The following is a 19,690-nucleotide window of genomic DNA, read 5'->3' on the forward strand; positions in this document are numbered from 1 at the left end:
CAGTGTCAGGGGAAAAGAGGACCTCCTTCTGATAGTGAAACTTTTCTTTGTAGAAATCTTTACTGCAGCGGGAGCATCTTAAAAGGATTTGCATACATTACTTAACTTGCCTTCTGTGAGCCTTGTGCTGTAAATATCAGCCACGTTTGAGAGCAGCTGGAGGGCGAGGCCCAGGGGCTCGCTCCAGGTTTCCCAGTGGGGTTCAGGAGGAATTTCCAGCCTCCCGCTCCCCGACTCGGGGCTGCGGGTCTCCCCCGAGCAGACAGAGGCGTGGAGAGGGCATTTTTCACTGGGATCGTGCTCTGGCTTGGCAGGAGTTTGTCACCGTGTCAGACAGCCATGATCACACCGCTTTCGGGAACTAGCTACGCAGATTCTCCTTTTCAGCCGTCCTGGGGGGAAATCTGCTCCCTCGGGCCTTTCCTTAGTCAATTCCCCATCCCCGGCGGTGCCGCTGAGCCTCCCCGGGGGCTGGGGGAGCCCCGCCGCGGCCCTGGGCCGGCCCGGGCAGCCGCTCGCTCCCGCCCGGAGCCGGGCCGCGCTCCCTCGGCCGGGGGAAGGCCCGCTTCTCCCCGGCGCCAGAGGCGCATTTCGGGTTTCCCGCTCCTCCCGGCCTGAGCGAGGCAGCAGCCACCGACATTCAGGCGAGCCGCCCGGCTGCCTTTCCTCTCCCTGCGGCACGGGCGGCCCGACCGCGGTAAGCAGCGGCACGGCCGCCCCGCTCCGCGCCCCGGGGCCGGCACCGCCCCGCCGGCCGGCCCACTCCCCCCGCCGCCCTCCCGCTCCGCGCTGCGGGGCCCGGCGCGGCCCGGGGGCGGCAGGCTCAGGTAAGGGGAGCGGGAGAGGGAGGGGGAGCGGGCCCCGCCTCAGCCGCCCGCGGCCTGGGCGCCTCCCGCCCGCCGCCGCGCCCCGGCCCCGCCGAGGGGAAAGCGGCCGCGGCCCCTCGGCCTCCCCGGGCGCACGGGCCTGGGCCCCGCAGAGCGCCCCGGGGAGGACCCGGAGGGCAGGGGGGAGCCTGCCCGGCCCCCGAGGGGCTCCGGGGGGATGCCGGCCGCCCTCGCTGCTTCCCGCTGCCTACGAAGCTGCCGGCCCTCCGCCCTGCTGCGGCGGGGATGGGGACGGGGGTGCCGGCCGAGCCCGCCGGACCCGCTCCCTGCCCCGGGGCGGCGGTTCTGTCGCTGTAAGGCGGCGGGGGGGGCTTCCATCCCCGCGGGAGGGACGGGCTGGGTTAGCACGGCCGGCGCTCCGCAGAAACCCGCGGGCGGCTTCCAGCCCCAGCGCCGACGGCGCTCCCCGGCCCCGGGTACCGGCCCCGGGTACCGGCCCCGGGTACCGGCCCCGGCTGCCCTCGCCCGCGGCCAGTGCTGCCGGCTTTAATTCACGGCTCTTGTCAGGTTGGGCGGCCCCTGCCTTTGCCGCTAAACTCCCCGTCAAATGCCTGGAGAGGCCAAGTCTGAGAAAACGCTGTTTCTTCAAAGAGGAGTGTTTTAAATCCAGGGGATGCCCTACCCACCGCGCGGCGGGCACACCGCTGTTTCTGTGTCTGGCCTGGCCCAGGCGATCTGCCTTCGTTTTTTTAGAGACTTGTTAGTCATTGTTACTTTTTATAATACTGAGATAGATTATTGTGTGTCAGTACTGTTATGGGGAAAAAGAGATTTATAAAGACATTGTTATAATCAAACTGCGCCAGGCCCCTGGGTGAAAACTTTTCCTGAATTTTCCAAGCGACTGTGGAGACACTAGAGTCAGTTTTGGTATTATTTCCAGAAATACTCAACTACACAGCTCTTGTTAACCAAAACCAATACTGAACGTGCATGACACCGTGGCACGTGCAGCTCAAGATGTCCTGGGTTAGAGCACAAGCGCAAAGCCTTTTGTGGACTTGAGATGTCCTTTTTCACTCAACCACTAGTTTTATGACTTAGGAAAGTCACTGTAAACACATTCGTTGCTCAGTTTCTGCATCTATTAAGTGTGATCATGAATTTTGGCTGCTGGGAATTGAAGGTGGTTGGGGATTTACTCTACAGGAAATAATTCAGTGTGATGGGGACTGATGGGATTGTAGCTCTACCATGATGGCAATATTTACTTCATCTTTCTACAAGCTAAAAAACTCTGAAAAGAAACCCCCAACCTTTCATTTTAATATATTGTCCATTTTCATGTTGTGTTTGAGGGAAATTTTAAATCTGTACAGTAATTTCCTGCTGGTACCTAGTCAAACCCCACTGTGACATTTAGTCACGCATGTCAGCTACAGGCTCAATTAAACAGATCACTAGATTACCGCACAGGTTTGGAGCTGCTCGTGGACTTTGATGCCCGATAAATTCTCTCACACCAAAGTGAGCGCGTGTCTGCTTGTTTGAGCACCTATTTTTGTTTCCTTATCTCTGACAGTAGTTTACTTCAGATGGCTGAGAAAACAACCGGAGGCCTGCAGGATGTCCCCGGCTCTTCTCCTGATGAAAATGAATTTCCTTTCGGATATCCCACTAACATTTGTGAAGATGTGCCTGATCAGAAGTACCTGTGCAGCAACTGCAATAACATTCTGAAGAAAGCCCTGCAGACACTCTGTGGGCATAGGTACTGCTCAGCCTGCCTCTCCTGGATTGTACGGTAGGTTCCCGCTACCTACGGTCACACCGCCGTGGCGGATTCTGTGGCTACAAGCGCTCCCGAGAGCTGCGTCGTGCCACTCTGCTCAGTAGATGAGTCTGTGGCTACCTGGCCCGCTGGCCCACAGTCGCTTTACATCTGGAAGTACTTGCCTGCGGTGGACTGCAGGCTCCTCTCTACCTCCTTTTTGTTTCCAGTGTGAAAGTCTACAGGGTGGGGAAGGCTGGGTGGTTACTGGGCTTGACAGACGTCAGTTTTTCTGTGTGTAAGTGTGAGATAACAACACTGATCTAACCTTGAAGAGCTAGTGCAAGGCTGACTTAATACTTGCCTGGGACTTTACAGTCCTTTGATAAGTGATGTTATGGAATTTTAATAAACATTATCTTAAGAGTTTTATTTTTAATAACTCCGTGGGTCACTACATGTTAAGGTGCTGCTGCCATTAGTGACAAACAGTAACAGCCGTTGTCCTGGAGAACCTGAAAACCAGGAGCTGGGTGGGGATTTGCTTTGATTGATTAGCTGCTTCTAGCCTGCCTTTTCATTCAACAATTCCGCCTTGATCCAGAGCCCTTGGAAAAGGTTACCTCTGCCCTGCAGGTGAGAGGTGAAATTGCAGTACAATTCCATGTATATGAGCTGACTTTAGCTTTGATATTTTGGAAAACAGCAGCTGTCAAGATTCAGTGACTGGGCTTTAGTACTGGCTAAGTAAGTTGAAAGCCCGTTACTGTGCTTCTTCATGGATGTTATTACTAAGCTCGTTTGTGTGTGCCGGTTCACGCAGTCCCAGCTCTGATCACAGTGTGGGGCACCTGAAAAGCTGGGGCAATGCACTGGCCACTTGTGATTTGAAGATCAACTTATAATAATGTTAAAATGTATTGAAATGAATATATTTGACCTACTTACATAAATCCTTTACTGTAAATCTAGAACAAAGCCCCCTAATGAAGCAATATAAACTGTAAATTCAGAAAAATGTCAGCAGAACGTAACCAGAATTGTTATATCTTCCCACTAGAGTCTTACAGCACAAACGGGAAAGCGGCTCAAACCAGCTAATTAATACAGTTTGAAATCAGTTATGCTCTGGTCAGATGGCTGCTTTTCTGATGAGCTGCTTGGTCTGTGTTAGTTCATTATTCGCCTGGATGCTAAACAGCACTGGCAATGAAATGCACCTCTAGTAAAGTTTTTTTTTTTTGCTTCTCCTATATAAAACTCTATGCTAAATATTTTGAGAGTAGATCAAAACCTTTTTTAGGTGCAGTAGGATGTTAAGTGTCTAGAACTCAATTCTGCACTGGTTCTACTAGATCTTTGTAATTTGAAGTCTGTATATCTATCTTGGGAAAATGGGCATTTTCTGTGTTTTAAAAGATTTTCACCTTTCCTACATGTTGGTTTTGGATAATTCATGAGATGAATAGGTTCCTAGCTTTATTCTTTCTTATAATCCAGGCTGCTCTTATTTTGCTGCAATACAGATAAGATTTATGGGCCTAGTCCTAGTCTTGAGGAATAGAACAGCAGGGTTTTTTTGACATCAGTGTGTTCAAGAATTGGCCCTTTAATGAACAAGGACTATGGACTCTGAGTGGAAATTATAATTTCCATGTTTTTATTTGTGTCAGCGTCTATACAAAGACCTCCTAAACTACAGTACACCGAGTGATTGTTATTTCATTCTTCTTTCTTTTTGCCAGAAACAATAAAAATGCAATTTGCCAGAAATGTAAAGAAGAAGAGCCCAGCACTTTAAGTGAGGCAAGCCTATTGGCAGAAGAAAGGGTAAGTTGTAGTTCACAGTTCATTAATTTATCATTAGCCGTTCTCTGGGCTGCTCTGTAGTCATCATCAGACTACAGTTGAGGAGGCAATAATAGAAAACGTGATAGCAACCGATAGTTACACAGTGTAACTTATGCTGTAGTCATTTGGGTTTCCCACAGTTTTTGGTTTAAAAAAATATAATGGCAGCCTTAGGACTTTCCAAGTCTGTCAGGTTCTGCAACATAACATCCCACACTCCTCCATATACTTAACTTTTTATTGTCTCAAAGTAACCAGTACTTTCCTACTTGTACTAACATGTCTTAGCTGTTACTTACTATCCTCGGTAAGTATCCTAGTGGATTTTCCAATCTCATGGTGCTCTGTACTCTTCAAACATGTTACCAAACTTACAGGTGGAGCATCCGTAAGAAAAAAGGCTAGAGTGTAGGCTAGCCAGCTGAATTGCTTAGAAGATATTTTAACAGCCAGGGTATCTGGAGAAAATAGTGGAAAACTTAGAGCTGAACATAATAATTGATAAAATCTATACACCAGCAAATGTTTCATCTGTAACTTAACGGCACAGATCTCTTTTGCTGTTGTGCGATTTTCCAGGCAGACTGCTGCACTACTCTATATCCTGAATACAAACTGGGCCATAGGGCTCAGTCCCAGTTTGTCTTTTTCCCTCCTTTCTGATTACATGCAGGAATACCAAGAGGTATGTGTTCTGTCTAAATTTGTTAGGGAAAACCGAAACCCAATAGGCAGCTGGCAGTGAGGTAAAACGCAAAGTTTAGGAAGTGGCTGCAGCAAAATAATGAATCTGCAGGTAATGCTGAACTTGGTAATAGCTCAGAAAAAATCTTCAATTCTGCAGTAAATTTCCCAGTGCATCATGTAACCACAAATAGGTACAGCTAAAGCCTTATGAACTTCTTATTCTATCTTGAATGTCAGTTCTCTTATAACTTTGGGATTTCTATGCTGTGGGATTCTCACTAAGTCTGCCGGGACTTTCTGCAAAATCTGTGGGTGGGTGGGTGGCTGTAAACAGGGCCCCGCTCCTGCAAGCTGATCTGCCTGGGCAGGCTCGTGTGCCTGTTGAGAGCCCAGATGAAGTCAATCACCACCAAGGCCGGTATAGATCAACTTACAACAAATGGTCGGAGTTTGTAAACAACATGAATAATGAAGATTGTTTAGCAGATTTATTCTTTGTATCTATTCCTGATAACCTCTGCTTTACCTTTGCTGTGGTTTCGCTTAATGTTTATTTCCTATGCTGTTTATGTGTTTATATTTTAAGTAAGATACCTACACAAGGAAAAGAAAGACCCTATCAGGATGTGTATTTGCCTTCGCTTATCCCAAGATCTATTTCTGTGGTAACTCCCATCCCTTCCCTGTTACACTTCGAATTGATGATCCCTTCCTATACAACATATACTTCGAGCCTTATCATGGTGCTGTTCATCAGTATCAGTTACCAAGCATCCGCATCTGTCACTGACATCAGTTAGAGGAGTGGGGGCATCCTCCCAAGCCTCTGCGCCCACCCTGTCTGCTGTCCCTCGTGGGACTGGCGGAGGGGACAGTTCTCTGCTCTGAACTGAGCACCCATCACCTGGGGCTCTCCCCTCCCTGGCTGTGTTAGAGCAACTGAAGATCCTGGTTCAGCTGCAGAGGGCCAACCTTAGCTGGAGGGAAAATATCCACTAGATTTATCCTGGAAAGCTTTTGGTCGGATTGATGCAGTTGATAAACTTGTTTCTAGCTGATCTGACCACATGAGCTGTAGACCAGAGTCCTCCCTTAGCTAGAGGCCATAAGATACGCATCGCGTGGGTCAGAGCGCCGAGGAGGAGTGCGTCTGGCCGTGGTTCTTGGATGGGACGTGGCAGGGGACCTCCGCTTGTGTCACAGTCAGCTCTGGGACAGGCAGGACTGGGCAGCGCTGTGTGCCACGACGGCCACCTGTGATCAACATCAGCAGCCCCTGCACCAACATCTTCCTTTGAAACAGCTAAAATGAAAGAGGGGAGATGTGTGACTACAGTATATCAAATCAGAGAGAAATATTTTCTGTTGCCTTCCGTTTGACCCAGACCGCTTTTGCATCAGTGAGGCTCATCTCATTTACTGCCTGAGGGTCTGACTCGGGTCCTTAAAGAAGCTCTGTGCAAACTCAGGTTCCCAGATCAGAGGGCGGGGGTGCGGGTGAATATTTCGAAGCAGTGACCTGTGCAGATAAAAGAAGAGATGAGGATTTCCTGCCTTGTTTTTTACCTGAGTAGGGTCCATAATGATTTAGCAACTACAAGTGTGAAACAAAAAGCACAGGGAATGCACGCAGCAGTACAAAACCCATGCACTGCTGGGACTGTCCCTGTAGTTAAATATGTTTTATATCATCTATTTTGTAATGTCAGGAAATGCCTTGAGTTTTTCTTTTATGACACAGGGGGAAAAAGCCACCATGTGCCTGATAACTTGAATTTCTTTTCTTTGATTTTGCTCATAAATTAGACTAGAATGTTTTAGAAGCTGGGGCTGGTATGCTTTCACTAATTGTACATTGATTGCTAGCTTCTTACAGAAACTCTTCCATATATGCAGATGGAGCAATACGTGTTTGTGTACAACCTACATGATTTTTTTTAATTCCTTGTTTGTGGAGTTGTTTGCAATTTGTGTGCAAGGTTCTTCTGGGGTGGACTTTGCTTGTAGGTGGAGATTAGGACAGGAGTTTCTATGAGACCTTGCATATAGAAATGTATCTCATTGGTACCATTTGTAGAATTGGCTGGGCTTCTTTTGTGTGATTTAATATGACAAGGTAGGTAAATACAAACATCTTGTGTAACGTAAAAAAGATCGAGAATGTTGATTCTGATGATTTTGTTTGCTTATTTTTTTTTAGCTCATTGTGTAGAATTTCAGTAACTTTATTGAAATGCAGGCATCATTTGTAAATACTTTCCTCCCTCTATTTGTAAAGCTTCCCCTCCCCAGTTCTTGCCTTGCTCTGTGTTATGTTACGTGGGAAATCTGCAGTCCTCTGTATTGTGTACTTACCAACAGAGTGCCTAAAAACATGCCATTAACTTTAGTAGGGCTTGTTCCTGTCTCAGCGTACCTATTTTGACTGTGCAAAATGTAATGGTAAAAGTGTGTAGCATTTCATAATTTACATAATAATCGTACAATTCTTCGTGGGTAACATAATAAAAAAATCTGCATAGTGCAAAAAAAACCCCACTCACATATGTTTTACATTTCTTTAGTACACAGTGCCATACTAAACGGAAACAGCCACGGTCTGAGAAATGTACTCTCACTGCAGAACAGTCTCAAGTCCTCTTTGCAGCACGTTTAGGAGGTGTTAATGACCCCAGTAATGCAGTGCATTCATTAAGAGTGGCACATGGCAGCACCCTCTAGTTAGGGTCCTGTCAGCACATTCATTGCATGTGACGTATTTCAGGCTTCTGTGAAAAGAAACTTAAAATAATAGCTGTAGTTGGCTAGGCGTATTTTCAGTAAATTTATATCACGTCAAATAGATTATTTTTGAACCATAAGAAAGAAATGATTTAATAATTATTTGGGCTTCTACTACACCAAGATTAGCTTGCTATGTTAGAGAGTCTTATGGCAGTACAGTGAATTTAGAAAAAATAAGGGATTTGTCAAGATCTGAAATTTTGACCCTGTCACCTTATTCCTATGTCAAAAGCACATGCCAGAGTACTTTCTGACCAGTGTTTTTTTCCTTACTGTGTTTACTTTCCAGGCTTTTGGTGATGCTGCCATTAATAAAGAGATTTCTGAACTCAAAGTACACTGTGTGACCCTTGGATGCAGTTGGTCTGGTATCATGAAAAATTTTGAAGTATGTTTAAAGACAGTTTATTTAAATTAACATGCACTCTTACTTGAATGGGGAAGAAAGACAATGAAATCAGGTTCTCAGCAAACACAAATTAATGCAGCTTCATTAGAATCAGTGAAGGTATCAGGATTTATACCAAGAGTATCTAAAACCATGCTATTAACTTTAGTAGGGCTTTAATCAAATCCAGAACATCCTGAATGATTGTGAAATTAATGTTGCACAATTTTACATCAACTATGATTTTTTTCTCCAGTGAGTTTAGTTATTATTTAAATGCAAAGATGCTACAAGCAGTTTTTGACAGACCAGAATACTTCCGTCTCCAGAACATTGTTATGGGCAATATCCTTAGTATATTTTTATAAGAGCAATAATTTCCTCCTGTGTAAATTACTCCTAGTGATTGAATGTGTTCATCATTCTTTTCAGACTGATGTGAAATGCTCCAGGTAAAATATTTAAATGGGCGAGATCTGTGAATCTGCCATGCAAATTAGAATAATGAAAAAAATGCCGATAATTCTGATACTAAAGCAGCTCTATTTTGGTCCCCTGCTGTAGGAACAGAGGGTCTTTCTGCACCTGTAACTGGGAGTCTGCTGTGTACCTTGTATGACTGTGTATCTGATAAGCATCTGAGGTCCTGCTGCCTTTTCTTTGCTAATTTTGCACAGATTTTCTATTTGAGTGTATTCCTCTTTAAGGAAGAATCTACCGAGTTTGCTTAGCTTCATAGTTTTGAGAATTGGAGCCCCTCTCAGCATGAACACATGGCAAAACTGATATGAGAGTTGGGCGTGTGATTGAAATTGGCATTTCTGAGCCTGTTCTGTAGGGGACAGCCATCTTCCTTTACAGGCAAAATCAGTTGTGACGCAGTGCCTACAGAAGCTTCAGTAAACGAGGTCAGAGTAAATAGTTTTTATTGAAATACTGTGGTTTTAAGAATCTGAAAGTAGACCTGTTGGATGTAGTTATGAAAGAAGTAATGCTGATATTTTCCCTTGTTGAGATGAGAGGGTGCAAACAGTGAAAAGGAAACATTTTAAAAGTTATTTTGAATGTAGGTAAGGGTTGTCCTAATTGTTGCATAGAAGGTGTCAGATGTCCGTTCTTTTATGCTATGCAGAGATGCCAGCAGACTAACCCCATTCATCCTACCAGCCAGAGCAGGATGGTCTCAGTGCTCAAAAAAAACCCCAAAACCCCACAAAAAAAAACCCCAAACCCAAAAAACCACCCTGAAACCCCCCAGGCTAAAAGTCAGGGATCCTCTAAGACAAGGAAAAAAAACTGGGACCGGGATCATGTTATGTTCAGAGAAAGCACTAGAGAGAGACAGTTCAAGGGAGACCTCATGTTTGAATTTATCAAAAGTTGTTTGGGTTTTGTTTTTTATTTTAAGTTAAGAATTAACAAAAAAAGCCCCAGTAAAGTTGGTGAGTTTTTCACCAGTAATCTCGGTAACATTGTGGAGTGGGACTTTACCCGAGCTTAGAAGAAATGCAAAGCAAAGACGTAGGCTGGCAGAACGGGTATCTGCAGTTTACATTTCGGTTTATAACTTTTTACTTCCAGGAGCATCAGAGCTTATGTGAATATGCTTTAATCCCTTGTCACACCGGCTGCGGACACATGGTGATGAGAAAGAAACTTGCAGATCATTTGGAAAATGGATGTGTTAATAACGTGACAATGTGTCAGAAGTGTAAGCGGAGCTTATCCAGTAGTGAATACCAAGTAAGAACATTTCTCTGTCTCAAACGAGGGGTCTATGTTAATGGTTTAAATAATCTATCGTGACATTTTTCATCCTGATTTCGTGAATGTGAGTGCACTTGGAGAATATTTAATTTTCCTGAGTTTGCTAATTTTTCCATGCATGTGTTGGAAGGAAAAATGAGCTGTATTTGATAGTCTGCTTGTGGTGTTAGAGCAGAGAGGGAAATATCTGTGTGCTCATCCAGGGCTTGGGCAGCCCGGGTTTCAGCTCCTGTCTCAAAGCGTGTGTCCCAGTATGAGGTAGGTAAGAAGCAGAACAACACAGACAGTGGCAAGGAAGAGATCTTGAAAGTGGCTGGAGTTTTATTCAAACTAAAACTGCTCACAAATTTGTCAGGCAAGCTTTTGTCAGGTAGTATATCTATTAGATATGATCAGGTGTAACTCTCCAGATAGCAGCAGTCTCCATATAGACCAGGCAGAGCATACTCTGAATCTGCCAGAAATTTCTCAGTGACTGTTTAAACATATTTAATTTATATTTTTTATGTTTAAGTTGTGTTTCCCACTGTTGTGACAGGCACTTGCAAAACGTATGTGTACATACCCTGTATGTATATATACACACAGGGTAAAACTAGTCTGTCCCCAGCATTTCCTCAAAATCCTCTTTAAAACATTAAAATAACTTTTTTTTTTTTTACGCAAGAATGTAGTCGATCATCAAACTTTTAAGTTTATGTTACTAAACATAAACTATGTTACTATTCCGTTCTTAAAAGTAATGACTGTTGCAGTCAATGCTCAAAATTATGGATAGCAGGGCAATGTTATGTGTCACTGACTTGCAGATTTTAAGTACCTTTGTACATTCATTTTAACTTAAATAAAAGGTGCTCTTTATTTTTACCCATTTTTGCAGAGGCAGCACGGTACAAATTCTGGGAGTGGTCTGAGGGCACAAAGTGAGCTAATAGAAACTCTTCTGTGTTGCTGAAGAAGGAAATGGTGTGGTGGGGCAGATCAAAAGCGATAGAAAATTATCTGTTCTTATATGAAGAGATTGCCGAAGATACAGCTTCAGTGGCACACTTCTCAGCCTCATGATGGAAGTGCATCGTCTGTTGTTTAGGGCGTTTTGTGATGAAAAACTCCTGGAGCAAAGCAGTAGCAGCATGAATGAGAGATGCCCCACGCCTGCTAACGCTGCTATGGGTGTTTTGGTTTGAAAGCTCTGAAAACGTTCCCATCCCAGCCCCACCTAACTTCTGACCCTGTGGGCTCTGTTATCACAGAGAATGTGGCTGGGACAACGCTCTTTTGGGGTGTAGCATAATGAATATTGTTCCCTCCAGCTGATTTAAAGAGAATAATTGCCAGCCTTGGAGTTTTGTCCTGGAATGGGGGCAAAGTGATATAAGACCTACGTGGCAGGAGGGTTGTGAATATCTCAAAAATCTAGCCTGAAGTAAATAGTAGTGGATAGCTTTGCGTGTCGTAACTGTCACAAATTTATGCCTTTCCAAACACTGAGCTGTATGATTTACTCAACATGGGGGTAACAGTCCCCATAATAAGACGCTCTTGCTAAAACATGCTTCTTGGGAGGCTTTTGGGTGTGCTCTTCATATCTTACTAACTCTTACGGAGAGAGAAGAATATCTGGACCCAGGCACGTTTTACCAGGGCTAAATCCAGTGTATGTTTCAGAGAGACAGTAAATACCAGAAGGTGGCAACACTTAATCCCTTTCAGCCTTCTGCAAGTGCAGTAGGCAGGCTGGAGGAGGAAACCTGAGCCGCCTGAGTGTTCCCTGAGCACCTTTCCCTCTCCAGAGGTCTGTGATACCGCAGATCCACCTCAGCGGGCTTCGTTTTCCTGCAATGAAGAGCTGTTTTCCTCCCACTCATTCCGGTTAGCTATCATCTAATTAATTTTTTGGTTAGGAAACCTTGGCAACCAAGCAGGGGATTGGCCTTGAGATGTTGATTTTTCTCTGCCTTCCTTAGTTGGTATTTGTGAAATTGGAATTTTGCTGGTGACATGATCTGCTTTATTAAATTTGCAGTTACTTGGCATAAGAATTTTGATTATTTGTGTGTATTCCATGTATCCGCAATCCTCTGGGAGCAAACAGTAAGTTTTGGGCACTGCTCTCGCTCTCTCCATCTTAGCCAATCAGTTATTGGTCTTGTGATTTTTGCATTTCTGTATTTTAAAGAAGCTTCTCACCAGCCCCTCTCCCCCTCAAGAAATCAGCGATCTGAAGGAGTCAAATAGCAGAAAGGAAGAAAAGAAAGGCATATGTTGTGCAACAGCTAAGATACAGAATATTAAAAAAATAGTTAAGAGAGTGAGAAAAACCTATGGCTGTATTTCTGAGGATCGAAAGAGAAACCTCAGGGCTCTCTGCAGGGGAGACTTGAAGGTTGCTGCAGTGGCTTTATCAAAAAATTTCTAGACTGCTATAGGAAATGTACTGGCATGCAAAGGCGTTTATAAAGATTAAAGACAGCCCCCTTGAACAGTATGAATTGAAAACTGACAGTTGCTCTGTTAAATACACATATTACGGTTGTATGAACCAATGGCAGGAGGATTACTTTGCCCTTTTTGGGGCCAGAAATGGCAGGAAGTCTCATGTTAGCGGTAATGCATTTTGCATTAGCACATGATGATGGAAAATTTGGATTCCAGCCTTCAAAATATTAATGAGCAGGATGCAAGAAGGGTCTGCACATTAAGCAAATTATATGAAGTCAATGAAAGAAGAATTTATATTTGGGTTTCCTGTATATTTGCTTTCTGTTCTGCAATCCACCTGCATGCCATTGCATATATCTGTGTGTGTACGTATATATGCGTGTGTGTATGCACATGACTATGGTTTAAACTGGGCAAGACTTGTACATTGCCAATCTTGTGTCAGATTTCCCAGGGTGACCTTGCAAAGCATCTGCAAGTAGTTTCCGAAAGCTCTGGGCCCCATAAGCGAAAGATCACACTTTGTACTTCCACTTAGCAGGTATTGCATCTGGAGATCTGTCACTGAACGTGCCTGCTAGGCTGAGAATAAGAGTAATCAGCTTAGAGGCTTACTTTGAGAAACCTCGGAGTCTGCAATTCATTGTACAGGGGACAGCAGCACCCGCTTTCAGCAGATGTGCTTTAGCCCCAGATTTCTGGATGTTATTTCCTCCTAAAAGAAGCCAGAGAACTCTGCAGCCTGTTGTGTAGTGAGGCCCAGCGCGGGCGCTCGCTGGACAGGGGTACAGGATTTTGCACCATGTGTTGTGGAGCTCGTGGTGCTCCTGGGGAAGCTACCCTTCCTTCCTTTACTCTTCCTTAAATCCACACCTTCCAGGAAGAAAGCAAGAAACTTACTGTAAACTTTTTCTTCCAAAACACAGAATTTCTTGTAGAAAAGCCTCCCAAATCCCCAAGTTTTGGTAAAATGGGAATATCATTCCCAAACACAAGCTTTGTTTCAAAGGCTGCTAAATAAAGATGCTCTATGATTTTAATAATGTACTGAATTCTTTTCTTCTTGTTTTAATGACAGGAACATTCATGTGAAAGCAATTTATGTAAGGAAGAAAAACGTATGCAAACAGAAGCACCATCAAAGGAAAAGGTAGGTAAAAGATGAATGAATGCCACACAGCTTTATTTCAATTCATAAAAGTATCGCTTGTTTATTTAGATTAAATGAACATCTGAGAACATCTTCAGATACGGCAGTGTATCTGGGTGCTTTTTACATCCCAGCATAGCTCTGCTGACTACCTTCTCTTCCCTACTCCCACAATGAACTTTATTAAATTATCTTCTCAATTAATCTTACAAAAATGGGGAAATGTTTTTTTTCCTTTCAAATGTTCGGGGAGACTCACATGAGCAGCAGAAGAATATGCTGTATAACAGTATATTTGAAGAGACATGCTTTGGTTGTGAAGGGGACTAAGTCTGAACGTCAGTCAGCGCTTTTGGTCTGGTAGATCCGTCCATTCCCAGGACGCACTGCACGACGCAGCTCCTCTGTGCGTTCTCGAAGAGCAGGAAGGGGGTTGGAGCGGCTGGGTGCGTGGCGTTACCCACTGTGGTGGGCCGCTTTGCTTATTGGCATCTTATTCATGAGAAGATGTTACTAGGGGGTCACTATGCTTTGTTAAATTATATGGTATCATTATGGGGTCTGGTAGATGGACACTTAACGGCCAGGCTCCATGCAAGAAACTTGCAATCAACCGCACTCTTGGTTGATTTACCAATGAATTTTCAAAGCTGGTTGGACACTGTAAGCTATGGTAATGCCTTGTCTTGAATTAACCTGATTTATAGCTGCTGGGATCGTGGCCTAGTTGTTTGTAGGTAAATAAAAGAATCCCTTTCAATTGGTATTTGATTATTTTCTCTCCTTTTTTTTCCAACAGAACCGCTCTACACCCTTAACCAACAAGGATGGATGTCGTTTTTCTGAAGTCGGCTGTTCATTCAAGGTGAGTGAAAGGGCTGCCTCGGGAAGGTCTCAGATGGTGCACAACTCAGCGCTGTGCCTTTGGTCTAGCCAGCCTTTGTGTTCAAGGCAGTAGGCCTTGATTTAAGTATATCTTTAAGAAAAGAGAGGAAGCCTGCCCACTTTGAGTAGACCAGCAGAGGTGGTGTTGGAACGGCCATGGTTACAGTGTGTGTATGGTGCAGTTCAGCCTGTGATACTCTGTATCCTGCACTGTGCATTCACTTCAGATAAAAACAGATGTTTATTAATTCTGCTGATTTATCAGATATGCTGTTCTACTCTGTTTTGGATATTCCCTTCAGGGTAACACCTCTTAAAACAGTAACGGGTCTTCTTTGCATTTTAGTCGGCATCTGTTGCCTTCTCTCATCTTTTGTGCTCAGTATATGTATTAAATATTGGCTTATTTGAGAATCTTGCTGGGACTCTGCCTGGCATCCTGTTTAATACAGAAATTGTAGCCAATTGTTTTCTTTTTATGTAGCATGTGTACACATGTGAACAGATAGCCTAAACTGATGATTAGAGGGCTTGTTGGTTTTCCTCTCCCCATGTCTCCTCTGAGAGGCGGCTGCTGTGTAGCTGGACCTGTATCTTGCAGTTTTTCGCTCTCTGTCTCTCCCAAGAATTTGAAGGGAACATTGCTTGATTTGGCCCCAGGCCAGTTGTGGTAGTTGTACGGAGAGTGTATTGATGGTGTCATCTTCTTACAGGGAAGCAAAGAAAAGATAAAGGAGCATGAAAAAACTGCAGTTGGGGCCCACATGCTGCTTCTGCTGCAGCACATAAAGCAACTGAAGGCAAGCTTGTGCACTGCTGCCAAAGCTGCAAATGGTTCCATCCCACCGTCAGAGCTGAACGTGAATGGTGCAGGAAAAAGCATCTCTGATCTGCAGATCCCAGGGGGGCTGGACATCAATGGGGATCTGGAAGTAGACTGTTTTCCTGGATCTTCTGTTTCTGAAGATGAATCTGTTCTGCAACAGCTTGTGAGGGAGAAAGTGATTTCTGAGCTAGAAAATAAACTACATGTGTTCGAGAATATTGTGGCAGTGCTCAACAAAGAGGTGGAGACCTCTAACTTGGAAATCACAGCCTTTCGGAGACAGAGTGAACTTGATCAGAATATAATACGAGGTCTCGAACTGAAGGTAAGTAGTTATGATAAGCATTGGCTGTGTGCTTGTTCTATAGATAACAAATATTTACAGATATCAGTGAGAGCTGGTGTAGAGATCAGGACAGGGTGGGCGCAGGAATTTGAGCTGTGAAATGGACACATTAGACACATCTGGACACATCTACAGGATCCTTTTGGTGTTCTGGATAAATTTTCAAATGGGGATCTCTAATATTTGTTATCTAAATCCGTGTTTAGGTACCTAGATATTCCTGAGAGTTTTGAATGTTCAGAATTTGCCGTGATCAAACTCTGAGCAAGCAAGACAGTTGTTTAACTGATTGATCCTCTTAAAGCAGCATTACGCCTGGGAGACCGAACAACCGTTTATCCAATTGTTTGCCTTATGTGTTGACACATAACTGTCACTTAAAAAGAAATCAAAGGAGAACTTCCAGAAAACACGAGGACTCGAGAGTGATTCTGCTGCTTCTGCAGCACAACAGCCCGGAGAGGGGGGTTGACTGAGAACGGATTTGTTTTTTCTAGATTGCAGAGTTGCACCGGTGCCTGACGCAGAAGGATGCAGGCCTGAGCAGCCTTCACAAGAGTCTTCTGTTCTCCGAGCAAGCTTCCTATGATGGGGTCTTTCTGTGGAAAATAACAGATGTTGGCAGGAAGTTACAAGACTCTGTGACTGGAAGAACAGTCAGTTTGTATTCACCAGGTAAAACACAGGACCTGTAGGTGTGTTAGCAAAACCCAGTCCTTTAGAAAACGCACCGACTTCTCTAGAATGGTGCTTCTTTCTGCTCATGTGGACAGGAGGTCCTTTAAAATAGCCCCTTAAACTAAGATGCTGTTTGTGAAGACCTCGCGCTCTCCTGCACAGGGCAGCTGTGATGTGCTCTTCCACAGAGTTGTGTTCTGTTCTGGGCTTTCATTTTGCAATTTGCCCTCCGCTGCAGCTACTTGCAGTGACATCTGCTGGATCTGTCTCGTTTAACCCACAGCTTGGTGCCTGATGGTACCGAATGGCTTTCTGCGGCAGTTATCTCCCATGTGAGAAGTAATTTGATTAGGTAAAATATGCTTGTGTGGCTAATAACAGGTAATTTTCACTGAGGCATGAGGCACTAAAGGATTCCAACCAGTGGATTTTCGTTGCTTATAATCTCCAGGGTGTACTGATTTGTCTGTTCTCATCTCTGTGATAGCAAAACACATCGTACGCTATCTTTTTCCATATGTCAGAACACTCGTTACGTCTTGTTTTTCAAAGGAGGCTTTACTAATGAAGAGTTCTGATTTTCAGCTTTCTACACTGCAAAGTATGGCTACAAGGTCTGTCTGAGGGTTTATCTGAACGGGGATGGGACAGGAAAAGGAACCCACATGTCCTTGTTCTTTGTTGTCATGAGAGGAGACTATGATGCTCTGCTCCCGTGGCCTTTCAGACACAAGGTAAGAAGGGCAACCTTTTCATAGCCGATCCTAGCATAAACCCACTGCTTCTCCCAGCGAACACAAGGAGACTGTTTCTCTTAAGTTTAGGGGAAGTTGGAGCGTTTTCCCATTTTCCTCTCCGATGGCTATTAGTCATACTGTCATCTTGGGTAATAATTTGTCTCTGAATGGAGTGATTTAAACACAGGGCAAGCTGCTCTTACCGAGATTCCAGACTGTGCCATGTAGGATTCTCAGACACCAGAATACTGGTGTTTGATATACCCCAACCTGTGTCCGCCTGGGCGAAAGCCAGAGACACACTTTTTCCTGGCTCTTGCTATACATAGATAATATCAATTTATGAGGGAATTATGATTTGCTGCCCGAAGCACGGGTGTCAGAAATGTGAGGTTAGAGCTCTACTTACAAACGTGCCATAGATGTCTTATGTGATCCTGATCTTGTTTTTTCTCATTTTATAAGTGCGATCTGATAATGGCAACAATGGTTAGAAAAGCAGCGAAAGCGTGCACAAGGTTCTGGTCTCCGTTCTAGCACTTGCCTTTGTGTGGTAATAATTCTGTCAGCCTCTCACATAAATAGCTTTACTACCATTTAGCGGCCAAAAAAAAATAGAAATCAAAGTTCCCAGTCCTCCCTGTATTAAAAAATTATTACCTACATTTCACATTTCAAGGTAAAGAACAGTGAGTTAATAAAAGTGGTAATGAGATGGGGAGATTTTATACAGATATTTAGGTTGTGTCTTTTACATGTTTGCGTACGGGCAACTGAGCTGTTTCTTTTGATTCCAAACCACAATAACAGAACGAATGTAATGACTGTAACCAAACTCGGGGTTTGTTTAAGTTGTCAGGAGAGAGAGGAAAAAAGTCTTTGGACTGTGCAGTTCTCTACCAAGAAATAATTCCTTACTTTATTTTATTTAATTTTACTTTACGGGTGGCAAGGTTTTAAATACTTCATCTGGGAACCGTTACAATCTCCCTTGTTCGCATTAACTGACCTTGCAGGTTGCGAAACATTAATTATATTTTGTATTTAATTATCGATAGAGCATCCAGCTGCTTTTGCAGCATGTTGGCACTTCTGTCTCTGACATTGCCTGGTTTATTTTTCAGTTCAATAACTCATCATTGCCATTCTTTTTTTTTTCAGGTTACATTTATGTTGCTTGACCAAAATAATAGGGAACATATTATCGATGCGTTTCGGCCAGACTTGACTTCTGCTTCATTTCAGAGACCAGTGAATGATATGAATGTCGCAAGTGGCTGTCCCATGTTCCTCCCTTTGTCCAAACTACAGTCACCTAAATACGCCTATGTGAAAGAAGACACACTTTTCCTTAAATGCATTATAGACACAAATTAGTAAATCTTGAAATATGGGTGTCTGGTAAATCACCCACTGAATTTCATTAGTTTACAGGAAAAAAAACCATCAGCTTGAGACCTTGTATTAGCTTTCATGTGCACACAAAATCCAGAGAGCCTGAGCCTACGCTCCACCGAATCACTTCACATCAGCTGAAGATCTGCCTGCTAGAGTTAGCTGCTGCTGAGCATGCCGAGTACTTTGCCCCGTGCCCCATGGAGCGCGCTCTTGCAAATGAGATCCGTGATTATTTCATCAAAACACTCCCGGTTTAGATGTAGGTTACGGTCACCCCCCTGCAGATGCACTTGTGGAAAAAGGCGCTGTTCTCTCTCACGCCCAGCCCAGCTGCGGGCGTCGTTCTGCCTGGATGGCTGGCAGGGAGTGTGGCCCGAGCACCCTTCTAGCACCCGTGGGTTTCTGGGATGCGAGGGGCGACGCTGAGCTTTCCCCATCCTCCGGCAGCGCCGCGGCGTGTGCGGTACGGAGCGAGCACCGGTCAGACTGCGCTGGCTGGCGGCCCTGACGTGGGATTTTGGCTGTTCCCCCACCAGGGACAAGGGCAGATTCCTTCCCCCGAGGCACCGATCGGGTGTCTCTGTTTGTGCTTATCAATGACCTTGAAAGCGGTGGGTTGTGGATAGCATTTGTAGCTTGAATTGCTTATACTGGATGATTATTTCTTGCTATTTATTTCAGACCTGTATTTATGTGCTCTGTAAAGAGATGTTCTATTGCATCAGCAATTGAGTACACTGTGCCTTGGGGAAATTACCTCTTGTGTTGCCGAAGGAGTCGTTTGACTTCCCCGTTTCAGACGTGGAGCTCTGAGGGTTGTTAACCCCCAGGAAGCCCAGAGCTGCCAGGCCAAGCAGTGGTAAGGACCCCTCAGTAGCTTTGTTTTAAAATGTTCAGTCACTTCCTGAACCTTCAAGGCAAGTGACTTACTAGAAAGTAGTGATCTTTTTTTCTTGCTTAGTTCTTTTTATGTGCTCTGATGTTTAAGTCTTTTCACATGCTAAAATAGAATCGTAGAATCATAGGATCGTTTAGGTTGGAAGAGACCTTTAAGATCATCGAGTCCAACCATTAACCCAGCACTGCCAAGCCCAGCACTAACCCATGGCCCTCAGCACCACATCTTCCCGGCTTTTAAATCCCCCCAGGGATG

General features: G+C 44.5%; 1 protein-coding gene across 1 annotated transcript; it reads left to right on the plus strand.

Moving 5' to 3' along the window:
• The first annotated feature begins 770 nt into the window (after positions 1-770).
• Positions 771-19,690, plus strand: TRAF1 (TNF receptor associated factor 1). The gene is made up of 11 exons (XM_082327369.1): positions 771-827; positions 2,410-2,631; positions 4,344-4,428; positions 8,210-8,308; positions 9,890-10,051; positions 13,596-13,667; positions 14,467-14,532; positions 15,266-15,703; positions 16,222-16,399; positions 16,988-17,136; positions 18,301-19,690. Exons 2-11 carry the CDS (start codon positions 2,423-2,425, stop codon positions 18,514-18,516), a joined length of 1,674 nt encoding a protein of 557 aa, XP_082183495.1. The 5' UTR covers positions 771-827; positions 2,410-2,422; the 3' UTR covers positions 18,517-19,690.

This window comes from Platalea leucorodia (assembly GCF_965183815.1).
Source record: "Platalea leucorodia genome assembly, chromosome: 15".
Classification (NCBI taxonomy): Eukaryota; Metazoa; Chordata; class Aves; order Pelecaniformes; family Threskiornithidae; genus Platalea; species Platalea leucorodia.